This window comes from Hetaerina americana, unplaced genomic scaffold, assembly GCF_022747635.1.
Source record: "Hetaerina americana unplaced genomic scaffold, ioHetAmer1.1.p SCAF_5, whole genome shotgun sequence".
Lineage (NCBI taxonomy): Eukaryota > Metazoa > Arthropoda > Insecta > Odonata > Calopterygidae > Hetaerina > Hetaerina americana.
Genome location: NW_027287095.1, coordinates 10679247 through 10691867, shown reverse-complemented (window position 1 = coordinate 10691867; position 12621 = coordinate 10679247). Strand labels below are relative to the sequence as shown.

At 35.6% G+C, this 12621-nt stretch overlaps 1 protein-coding gene across 1 annotated transcript in view; it reads right to left on the bottom strand.

Annotated features, from left to right (window-relative positions):
• The window catches only part of Tnks (tankyrase), a 44337-nt gene that overhangs the window by 24572 nt on the left and 7144 nt on the right, over window positions 1-12621 (bottom strand). The window contains exons 3-6 of the mRNA XM_071592942.1: window positions 11250-11556; window positions 10069-10322; window positions 5186-5307; window positions 2257-2458 (exon numbers count right to left, since the gene is read on the bottom strand). Of these exons, the coding sequence (XP_071449043.1) occupies window positions 2257-2458; window positions 5186-5307; window positions 10069-10322; window positions 11250-11556 (885 nt within the window). The remainder of the gene's footprint in view (window positions 1-2256; window positions 2459-5185; window positions 5308-10068; window positions 10323-11249; window positions 11557-12621) is intronic.

Below are 12621 nucleotides of genomic sequence, written 5' to 3'. Positions count from 1 at the left end.
GCTAGTGTATTCAGGATAAAAACTAAATTAATTATAACGAACTGAAATATTTTATATGCTTTTGGTCAGAAGAACAGCTACTCTAATTGCTATGCATACTACCATTTTATTTGACGATTTTCACCCACTTCTCAGAGACATTTGATGCTCACTTCATTTAAAATCTGCTTTTCAACATAACATTACTCCATGATTGATATCACAGCACATGCCTAACTTCTACTAGCACAAAATGCCAGTGCTGATCCTATTTTGATGACATATCCAACAACAGTTTCAAAACAAACAAATACAACTGTCAATACACATATTGCGGTGATGTCTTGAACAATTAAATAGGACTTGTAACTTTTCTTTTTTAAATATATATTACAAATTTTTTTCCTAAATGAGAAATGGTTTGAAGTAATTTTATACCTGCTAGTATCTTTTTACAAAAATTTTTCAGGTTTTTGCCTCTGGATTGGCTACTTATGCAGAATCGAATATTAATTATGACATTTTGCTGAATTTGTTATATAGAGGTACCCAAAACATGCTCATAGGAAAATGTGCACTGTCAAGGAGCATCCTAACATGAATAGACAGTACTTCATGATGGAAGATTAGGATTTCAAATATTCTTTTGGTGAACAAACTTGGATTTAAAAGAGGAGTGCTGCATATAGATACATATCAAAGTCCATAACATAACCATGAGAGGACATTTACAGAAAGACCATCTGTATAATTTATAAAAAGGATATAAGACAGGACCGATAAAAAAAACCCTTATTTACGAAACTATTGCTGGATGTGCGCCCAGATATTAAATAAGTAGGTAATAAGGTGAAATCAATATTTATGACATCCATAAACCCAATTTTGGCGGGGATCGAGATGGTGCGGGGGCTAACGTACTGGCTTCCCACCCTGAGGGCGCCGGTTCAAATCCCGGCGGTGTTGAATATTTTTCAGAGGTATCTCGATCCCTACTTGAGGTGCTTTGTGGAGGGCACTTTGAGTGAGTAGCCGTCCGTTGGATGGGACGTTAAGCCGCGGACCCCTTGGCACCTTTCGTAAAGAGTAGGCTAATGCCGACGCCGGGTTTCTCTCCACCCTTCATCCTTTCCTGTCCTTCCCCTATGGCGCAAATGACCTTAGCTGTCGGTCGCCTCCCCTCAAAACTACTACTACTACCCAATTTTGGCTCTAAATATTGGCATTTATGAAAATATTAGGTTAAAAATAGCCTAACAGGGACTAAAAACAAACCTACCTATGGTTCAACTTTTTGCACATAATTTGTTGGTCACATGGTTTGTAGGTCACATAGTTTGTTTGCGTTGGAATAACAAGATTTAACCTTCTTAAATTTAAATGATTATATAGTCATGTTCATGGAGATACGTACTTGGCATTTTGGCAACAATAATTATGACATTAACCATTCAGTTTGTAAAATGAATTTAGTGCTACTGAAACTAAGCTCTCCATCATTTTTGCAATGTATTTCGTGAAGGAATTAACTTCAGATCTGTGAGCTTAAGAGCAAAAATATCCCACCAAATAATGTAACTGCCATCCGTCTAATTAAAAATGCCAAGATCACACAACTACAACTGTTCTGTAAATGCTCTTTGACATGTTTTACATAGAAAAGCATTCAATATTTTCAAGACACTGCATCAATATAAATGCCACTCATAATGGGATTAAATGATAATGATGTCTATTGGTTCCTAGAAGACTTGTTTGACACATGCATGGAATACATCATAATGATAGAAAATATTGCAGACAAATACAACACATTGCAATTAGTTTGAATACAAATGTACAGTCACCAACAAAAATGAGTGACTATTGACTTACTGTCAGTGACCTGTCTAGCTCAAGGCGTCAAAGTGAAGCAGTCTGTCACCTGGATGACTGCTAAAAATTATTATTATTAATTATATGACAATACAAGCAACAAAAATCATGCTGTGTCACTAACAGATAGAAAATCACTTAAGTTTATCAGATTTACCCTTAATTAAATCATAAAATATCCAGACAATTGGCTACGATTTCATGAAAATGCTCAAATGAGAAATTAGTTATCTAATAATAACTTGCACACAACAAAGCAAGTGATTTTGTATCTGTTGTGAATGCATTATATTGAGAGTCCGCTGTAATTCTATTGTGGTGTAAAAGAATTTTGAAGAAACTTGTAAAAGAATTAAGTTTTTTAGCGATTAACTTAAGTGAAGACATGATTAATGAAAATACCTGTTTGCCCATGCCCATCCAAGGTATTAACTTTAGCACCATGATGGAGTAATGCTTCTAGGACGTCATTGTGCCGGCATTCAGCAGCAACATGAAGGGGAGTTAGAAAATCCTTATTTTTCTCATTTAAGTGTGCTCCTTTCCTCGCCAGTGTCTCTACAATTTGTTTCCTCTTCGGAAATATTGAAGATGCAGCAGCATGCTGAAAGAATTTACAAAGATTTGAATATTTACAAGTAAATATAAAGAAAATAATGATTATTACCAAATTAGTTAAAAGCACATCTGTCTCCATTCCTCTCTAAAAGAATTTATTTTTCGGTCTATTAGTTCTTACAACCAAACCTCTATGATTAGTTTCCACTCAAATTCCAGCATTAACTATGTTCCTTGGGTTTTCAGCATGAATACAACAGCAAATGGAATGCAATTTCATTAGGAACTTTTCTACTTTCAATGTTTAGTATGATGCTTCACATTTTTTGCTTGTTGCTAGCATTAACTGTTTCTCTACCAGTAATCTGCTAATTTAAAGGATTCAACATAAGTAACACAAATTTCCAATGAGTTTCCTACTATTTCCACCTATGCAGGTACTTTCATTGCATTACAAGCTAGTTTCAGGATATTTTCTCCTCATGTTTGTGTCTTTATACAAAATTGAAAGCTATTAGGCTGAAGTCTAAAAATTACAGTCTTCCATTGATACAGGTTTCAGCCGAGGGAAAAATGGGATTACAAAACTTTCAAGTTTTGCAGCAGTCTCAGTTATCTGATCCGCCAAAACCAATGGGCCTGTCTCGAGGACAGAATGTGATTTCAACAACTGAAGTATTTAATAAACATAAGAAATAACGTATTCATCATATGAGAGAGAGTGTACTTTTCCAAAGATTTTAATTATAATATAATTTAATAAATATAATTAAAGTTAAACTCAGCAGAAAATTAGGTTCTCTTTTTCATTCAATGGATATACAACTTCCATAATTCAAAGACTGAACCTGCAAGGTTTGCAACAGAGAAAAGGCTTAGAATTTATCTTACTTTAAAGAAATTTGATGTGACCCAATGCCACTTTTAAATTTAAATTAGTCAAGATATGACTAATACAATGACAAAAATGTAACACAGTTCCCTAGAATGAATATTTTGACTGATATTAAGTTTATCATAAAAGTTTATATCTAAGAAAAAAGTCCTGGGGATGATAATTCTGCCACTAAAACGAAGTCCTTAGATAAATCAAGGGACACAATAGATTCCTGAAACCAGTATTATTCCAGATAATTATACAATGGAATTTATGAGCCACAAAGCTGCCCTTGTTTGACAGGATAAATTCTCCAGTGACTAAGGATTTTCTTTCAAAACTACTTAGATTTTCATTTCAACACAGACAAAAATTATTTGCAAGCTGAAACCAATTTAAAATTAAAAAAACAGCAAGTGTATGATCTACATCCTTAAGGGCTCAAATTAAAATTATGAAAATGTGGAAGTTTTTAGGCAAACAGAAATGGTTCTCTCACACTGCAAATTACATTGCATCAGTATTGTTACAAATTGAAAAAAAGAGTATCACGCAGCGATAAAATTCTTCGTCAAAGAAAGTTTAATGCCGACCCAAATTCCTTTGAGCATTGTTAATGTGCATGGGGATTCTACTTCAATTTCCACCGTGAAGAAATGAGCAGCCCAGCTTAAACATGGTTGTGAAAGCCTCCAAGGTGATCCATGTGAAGGACATTGGAAAAGTGCAACTGCACCGGAAATCATCGAAAATGTGCACAATACATGATGTTGGGTTGGTAAGATCGGTGTACGAAGGTGTGTGAAATTGCATCGGTTACCACAGGAATCAGGGATATCACAAGAATGCATCAGTTACATTGTGCATGAGGAATTACACATGACAAATCTTTGAGCAAGATGGGTGCCACGCACTGTGATACTGCGAATTGAAAGCACATTTGAACAAAACTTTCCAAACAGTGCTCCACAAAAAACAAGGGCGATTTTCTGTACCAATATGTGAGTGTGTGAAACATGTACATTACACATCAGAATTGAAACAACAATCTGCATAGTGGATAGAAGATGGTTCTTCAGCTCAGAAGAAGGTGAAGATGGTGCCATCGGCGGGAAAGCTCATGGCGTCAATTTTTTGAAATGCAAAAGCAATTCTGTGGATCAACTTACTTGAAAAAGGTAAAAAAATGGCTAGAGAGCACTATTTGAACCTTATAACAAAACTGGATGCAAAAATTTGTGAAGCAGACCTGGCATACAGATGAAAAAATATAATTTTAGCAGGACAATGCACCTGCCCATGAAAGTGTCTTGATGATAGGTAAATTGGGGAATTCGCTCTATTAAGTGCTGGAACATCCACCCTATTCCCCTGATTTGGTTCTTACAGACTTCCATCCCATTCGAAAAGTCAAAAGTTTCCTCGCTGTGGCTGAGTGCTTTGCAGCACTGCCAGAAGAACACCACAGAGATGGGATAATGGCAAGTGAACTCTACTGGATGACATACACTAATATTGAAGGTGATTATTTAAAAAAAAATTTTTTTTGAAAACATAAATTGTCATTTTCATCATCAATCCAAGAAATTTCCAGATCATCCCCATTTATGTAGAAACTGAAACTTATAAAGTTGATACTTTTTTCTTGTTATTGGAGAAATACACCAAGAGAAACAACATTATGGATGTAATCAATAAATCAAATTATTAATCATTTCAAATTTAAGGCACTCCTCTTCTTATGATAACGTTATCATTAAAAAAAGTGAAATTCCTAATTTAATGGTGGCAAAAAAGAGGAGTTGAGGAGGACAACAATTTTTGTATTTTTCCATATTTTGAAAGAGTGCTCCTGTCAAATCCATATCTCAAATTACTTCATCAGTCAAAACTTACCAGTGGTGTGTTACCCGTATAAGGATGCTTATAATTGACAACATCAGAGAACAGATATTTTTTTAGCTTGGCAGGATCAGCATGAAGCGCAGCATTAAGTAGGCATTCACCTTTGAATTCATCTGTTAAATACAAAGGTAATACATTAGAGAAAGCACATAAAAAGTTCAGTCACCTACATACATAGATTGTAAAATTTAGACTTAAATGGGGATTGTGAATTTAAACACCATGAGATGCAAAAAATTAAATTCGGGTGACAGATGTATGTACAAGATTTGTGACACTAAGAAAATCTCTCCTGACTCAAGGCTACAAACACAACTTAATTCAAGTATTGAGTGAATATACATATTTAACAAGTGGAAATAAATGCCCTTGAAAGCCAAAGGGGTTCACCCTCTGCAAACAAGTTCCCCACTGATTCCCTGTTTAAGGAGGGAGATAATGGACACTAGCAAATAGCATCACCGAGACCAGTTCAATCTGACAATTCTCTGCATAGTATATTCTATTGTTTCAGGCTTCACTTCGTGGAAGTATTTAATATCCATACTAAAAATTCTCTGCATTGTGTTGCTCATGTGAACAAAATGACAATATAAACACTTATGATTGGAAAATAATGCCAAGACAAAAAATGCAGGATAAAACATACCTATTAGCTCCCTGGCTCAAATTCTTATCCCTAAAACAAAAAATTTCTACAGCAACAGCTAGACTATTTCAAAAGCCCCAGGAATCAGGTAATAAGTGATTAAAAATTGTCATAATCAATAGCAAGAACTCTGTATAATGGATGATCCCTTTGTGATCTCTCATTATATCCATATCTTACAAATCAATAAAAAAACCATAAACACAGTAATCAACCCGAAGGTCGGTTTGGTAGGTGATGGCAGAGTTCACCCAGTACTAAGCCCTATACGGTGTGTGAAAATTCACACATCAGGGTAGGGGGGCCAGTTCCTTTCCCTGTGCCGGTTATGGTTTCCCAGGAAGACCTGGTACCCGAAAAATCACTTTAGCTTGGGTGGAGCTGCAGGTGCCCAGAGTGCCTTGCCCGGGAATCGAACCCGGGACCCTCTGGTCAGCAGTCCAACGCTCTACCCACTGGACTACCACGACCCTACATATCAATATTATGACAGATTTACAGAGTAGGATAAAGTATACTGATGATATTACTCATTCTGAGATTCTCATCATATGCCTTGCTAGCCACTTGAAGATTCAACCATATTTACATTACTATTGGCTTATAATATTACCAGCTTATGGACAATCAATTCTAAATACTCAATGAGATCATTATGGGTAACATACAATCATGGAAAAATAAAATGCATTAAGAAGTTTAAGCTAAAACATTCAATGAAAGCAGCTGTATGTAGGGATATTCACACAATCTTGAGGGTGATTTTAAATTATTTGTCTACACACTGTTAATTATTTATGTAGAGACAACCATTGGAATAATAGTGATCATTGCAATGACAATTCATCACAAGACTTTAAATACACGCAGTTGCCAAATTATGATGTAACATAGATTTTTTAAGGTTTTGATGAAACATTTTTGCACACAGATTCCTACACTCATGTCACAGGCTTCGAATGTTTGAAGGTTCATTATAAAACCACAGTTCCCAAAGCTTTGAAACGAACTAATTTGCCTACCCATTCAAGATGGCATTCAAAGAATTATTTAAATTTCTCATAACTGCAGATAGGTATTTAAAAATTTTAAAACTGCATAACGTCCTGTTGGAGCTTTTACTGGCCCAGAATTGTGAATTCCGCAATGAGGGCAGCCTCCCATAGTAATTTACCAAAACTAATATTTTTCATAAAAACAGGTGGCTATATCGCAGAATTCACTTAAAAGCTGTCTGCAGTATCCTGTGGGCAGTATGAACAAACCAGTACGCAGTGTGATCACAAAGTTCTTACACTTCCAAAACATCCTTCACTGTACAGGTTTTTACTGGCTTTGTCAGTGATCTCCCATAATAAGTAACATATTGTAGATCGACTTATTGAAGCTACTTAATTTATCATAATAATTTAATGGTGAACTAAAAACATGGTAACATAACCATAGGCCATGGTCAAATTTCAAACTGTTAATAGATACCATATTTCCAGGCCCATAAGAAGAACTTATTTTACTCTGTATCAGTAGGCATCTTATGGACCACAGGTATATGGATATAACTTTGCCCTAAAAGCACAAGCTGATTCACTGGGGAAATGCTTACTTAATATTATTTTTCCTCACATCTGGCTTATAATATATTTGCCTTATTTACAAATTTTGAAAATATCACTGCTTTTAGTCGGCTGTAAGCAACTAACAAGTTAATACTTCATTGAAAGTACATTCTAAAAAAATGTCCAAATAAATCCTAAATTTATACACTTTAGGGCGTTTAGTTTCATCTCACATGTGGTGCTGCCGAAAAACTTAACATGAAGCGGGCTAATGGGGATGTCGCCCCCCTGCTTACACGTACATATATATATTGTATTTTTTGCAATAAACTCTAAGTCTACAGGCATTCAAACTTATATAGTATAAATGTGTCAAGACATAGAAAATGGTTGCTTTTAATATAAATTTTGATATTAACAGAAACAGGTGTTGCATTAAAAGAGAAGATGAAAAGAGAATAGAGGGAGCAGAAGGTGGATTTAATAAATGCAGAGGAGTAAAAGAAACTTATGCTTATGTGCTCTGAAATGGTCAATACTTCCACTGAAACTGCCACTTGAATATGAAGGAAAGGTTATAAGGCACTAACTTATGACGGAAAACCAATGTAAAGAATGAAATGGCAGTCGATTTCTTGTGTTTGTGATTGAAAAGGTCCGGGGGGAAAATAAAAGTGAGACTATCATCATGTATTTTTAAAAATGTGAAGTTTACAATGTACTACTTGGAAAAGAAGATGATATTGTGTAACTCAAAAGTGATAGACCCAGTGAAAATATCTGCAGAAGTGATTTAGCAGCAGAGATGATGAATTTATGGGGATCTACATTGAATAAACATTGATATAAATGCAGCAGCTAATTTTTAAATGCAACTTCTCAATTTTCTTCGTATTATGTGTTATCATCAAAATGTTCTGATTCTTTTCTGTCTGATCCAAGTACATTTCATAAGTTCCATCATGAAAAATGAGGGTGCGTTTTATGGGCTGGGAAATACAGCAAATATTTCATTAAAATCTAATATCTTCTTCGCAGCCATATTCGGGTAGTCCATCATGATCTTAAGCCACAACTCTAAAGCTTACACAAATCTATCTGAAAACTATTAATTAGCTAGGATCTTGCATAGGACATGGGAATTTTACTGGCTACATATTTTTGTGGAATGAGTTCATATTACCATAAAGCTAGAACCTTTCGAGTATTCTAAAAATCAAAGCGCCTACTGTAAGCATGAGGTGTTCCAGAGACATGCAACATTTTTTCTTTCTACAATATCCAATGAATTTCCCTCCTGCATTATCTTGTACAAACTTGAGAGGAGTTTAAGCATTAATCTACAGAAAAATCCTTTGTGGTTGTGGAACTAATAAGGTTTTACTGAACTATGAGCTATGACCATCATCATTCACCTTTCTGCATAAATATATAGCAGAGGAACTATGAGCAATGAACTAGTATAGTGATTTCAATAATGTAGATGATTTCACAAGGGAAAATGAAATTAATGACTTGATTAACAAAATGAAAAACAATTAATGCTGAGTCAAAAGATACAAGCAACACTTTTATGATGCTGGTAAAATGAGGGTAGTTTGAAAAGGCCATGGAAAGTCTCAAAGAAGGTAACACTAATGTAGATCAAAGTTTTTTCAGTCGGCAGCATCTCTGGAAAGAATATTCACCAAGTTTCAGCCAGATAGGTCTATTTTATTTTTTTAGGTAATCTACCCACTTAGGTAGGTTCTGGATGGACACAACTACCAAATAACTATCTCCTAACAAAACGTAACCCAACATCCTACTCTACAACAAGTCCCTCTTTATCTCTGTATACTTCCTCCCTTCATTTCGTCCAACATCCCTAACCAATAACTGCTGTTTCCTTGTTTCCCTAACGATCTCCCCTCTATTACAGCCTTCAACATCACACTGCTGATAAAATTAAATTCATAGGTCTACTCATGTTTTGTACTCATTTGAATAGAGAACGTCAAGTGATTCCCAAAACCTGAATGAAAGAGAATTTTATGCTTTGATTGAATATTATTTACCATAAGAAAATTTCCTTTGCAACTTTATAAGCATAATGTTGCTCCGCACCTTCAACTAGAATGGTTCACCGGTAGTTTTGAAATTGCTGAAGAGGCAAAATGAGTGCAAGTGAAGCTGAACATTCTGGATGCACCATCAAGTTTAATCATCCAACATCAATGATAAAATCCACGACAAGGTGACAGATGATAAAGAAGTGAAAGATTGCTAATTGGGAAAACTATTTGCCACATGGATGCTGCGATTTTTCACACATGGCCTAAAGCAAAATTGTGTGACATGTTTCAAGGCTAGTTTGCAGCTATCATCAACATATGCAGAACTTTAAACAAAGATACATCACTACACACCTGAACCCAAGGAAAAGTCCAGGGGAACTCCTTTCTTGCAGATTTGGAAAAATCACATTCTTTGGAAGGGATCAAGAAAACTGAAGCAACAATCGACGAAATACACAAGGCTAATAGAAGACTATAATAAAAAATTGTTTACTCAAAATAATTCAATTAATGTTATTCATCTTTTCAAAGCACTCATATAAGAGATACCTCTGAAGTGTACCATGATAAGAAGCTGAGGAAATCACATTACAATTTGCCCCAATTACTCACAGGCAAGTCTTTCCTGAAGCTCTCTTGTTGGGGCCACATCAATAGCAGATCTTGAATGGCAGTTAAGTAGAGTCGGATCAGCACCTTCTGTGATGAGCAATGTGCACACCTCGGCACGGGACTTAGAGGCAGCTTCATGAAGGGGCGTAAACTGCCATAAATCCATGGCATTTACCAAAGCTCCATGTTTTAGCAGCATCTGAGTGACTTCAAAGTGCCCATATGAACAAGCATTGTGCAGCGGCACCAACCCACTAAAACCACAAAGATCAGAAAGTATTGTCATAAAAATGGTCAGTTACCTAAGGTGAGGACTAAGGACTTAATATCCTATAACATAACATAAGGACTATATAACATTAGGACTTAACATCAATTAACAAAAAAATAAAATGATTATGTGAAGTCATTTTACATAAAACCCAAATTATTGATTTATCACAAATCATCAAGTAAAAAGTCCTCCCTTCATCAAAGGATAATGAGATTATTATTAATACACAGTTGCAATTAAACAATTGTTCTGAGGACATGCATTTCTTTTTACTCATGTCTCTAGTCCACCACATCATGGCTCTTTTCAAATGGACATCCACCAAACAGCAAATTATGTGAAACTTCCTACCTTCAAATATTCACCATCTTTTCCCAAACGTTAATATTTACCCACCTTGTTGTCAGGCTGATTTCTTGAGTAAGACTTCTATGGAATCTAAATCACTTAGGAAAAATAATATTATCTTTGCTTTCTACGGACTAGTCCTGATGATGTTACAGTGTAAACGAAACTAGTCGACGAATAAAGTTTATTCCGTAGAAAGCAAAGATAATATTATTTTTCCTAAGTTAAAAATGGAATTCAACAAAGTTAAGGCCTCAACCATTCAGTGAAATCTAAATCACTATGAAAGACACCAAAAGTAGGGCAGAACTCTCTCTGCACCTGTACTAGTAGTCATTAATGTGACTGACTACATCATTTTGAACATTTAGGCATTACTTATGAATGATCCCAAACCTATGAACAATAAGATGTGCTCTTGAAGTTATGCTCTTGATGACAATGTGATAGGCAATCAACAGGCACTGTGATTACTAGGCAACATCTTGCAGAAAATGTTTTCATCACATCTCACTCCTAGTGAAATAAATGAAAATCAACATAAGCTTATCTTCCCTACCCTTTATCCTTCGCATGTACATCAGCTCCATGTCTTAGTAGTAGTTCGACCACTCGAGCCCTGTTGTAACCGGCTGCAAGGTGAAGGGGAGTGGAGCGCCTTCCATCGCTTGCATGACAATTTACATTTAAGGGATGAAGGAGTGCCCTCAAGCGCTCCTCATTCCCAGCACGTGCTGCTTCCAGAAGCTCTTCCTTGCGGTGATCACCAGTAAGTACCGCCCTCACAGCCCCATCTCCAGCAAGCTCCAATGCTGTTTTCCCCTCAGAGTTTCTTATATTTGCATCTGCTCCATGTTGCAACAGAGCTATGGAGTAAACAAGGAGAAAAATGGTAAAACAACTCTTTTTACTAACTACATATCCTTGACAAAAATTAATGTAACAGAAATACTGATCAATTTTACCTTATTATCGTTTCCATCAGAAAATCATGGAATTTAAACAGAAATGATATAGACATATGGCAAACAGAACTGAAAACAGTTAATGCTGGTCTCAGGCAATTTTGAGCAGGACTTTATATTACACATTCTATGCTTTTCAATGCTAAGTGTATGGTTACCAATTAAAACAAGTTTTCACTTTTTATGATACAATTACAATGACAGGGCTAGTCAATGAATATATAGGGTCACAGGTAAACATTTCCTTCTGAAAAGAAAACTTATAAATTAATGTATTATGTCTTGAATACGGACAAATTTTGATCTGCCCAACAATTTGTAAATTTCAATTTATAGATGTTAAAAATTACAATCAGGACCAATATACAAGCAGATGCAAAATAAAGAAAATTGATCCATATACTACCTTGATCAAAAAGTTCCCGGAATAACCACCGTGTGGCGCTCCCATCGTTCCGATTTGAGTTCTGTTTTTTTTGTTAAATTGGTACATCTGTTGTTGATATTCCCTTTAAATCTTAGTGTCATAACTTGACATTTGCAAAAGTTACGTAGCCAAGAGTACATCTATCTCTGTGTGTGTTGGCGATTTTTTACAATTTCAGAAATGGATTTAAATTTGCAACAACGAACTTGTATTAAATTTTGCGTAAAAAACGGATTTAGTGGCGCACGGACGTTGGAAAAGTGTTTCGGCAACGATTCTCTAAAAAAAACGGTCGTTTACCAGTGGCACGAGCGGTTCAGAAGTGGTCGTGAGTCAATCGAAGATGATGAACGCAGTGGCAGACCATTTTAACGGAACGACTCGAACGAAAGGAACGCGTTTTAGCAGCCGAGAGGAAGTAATGGAAAAATCGCAGGAAGCACTGATGGACATACCGAAAACCGAATATAAAAAATGTTTCGAGGATTGGATCAAGCGCTGGCATAAGTGTGTTGCAGTCGATGGGGATTACTTTGAAG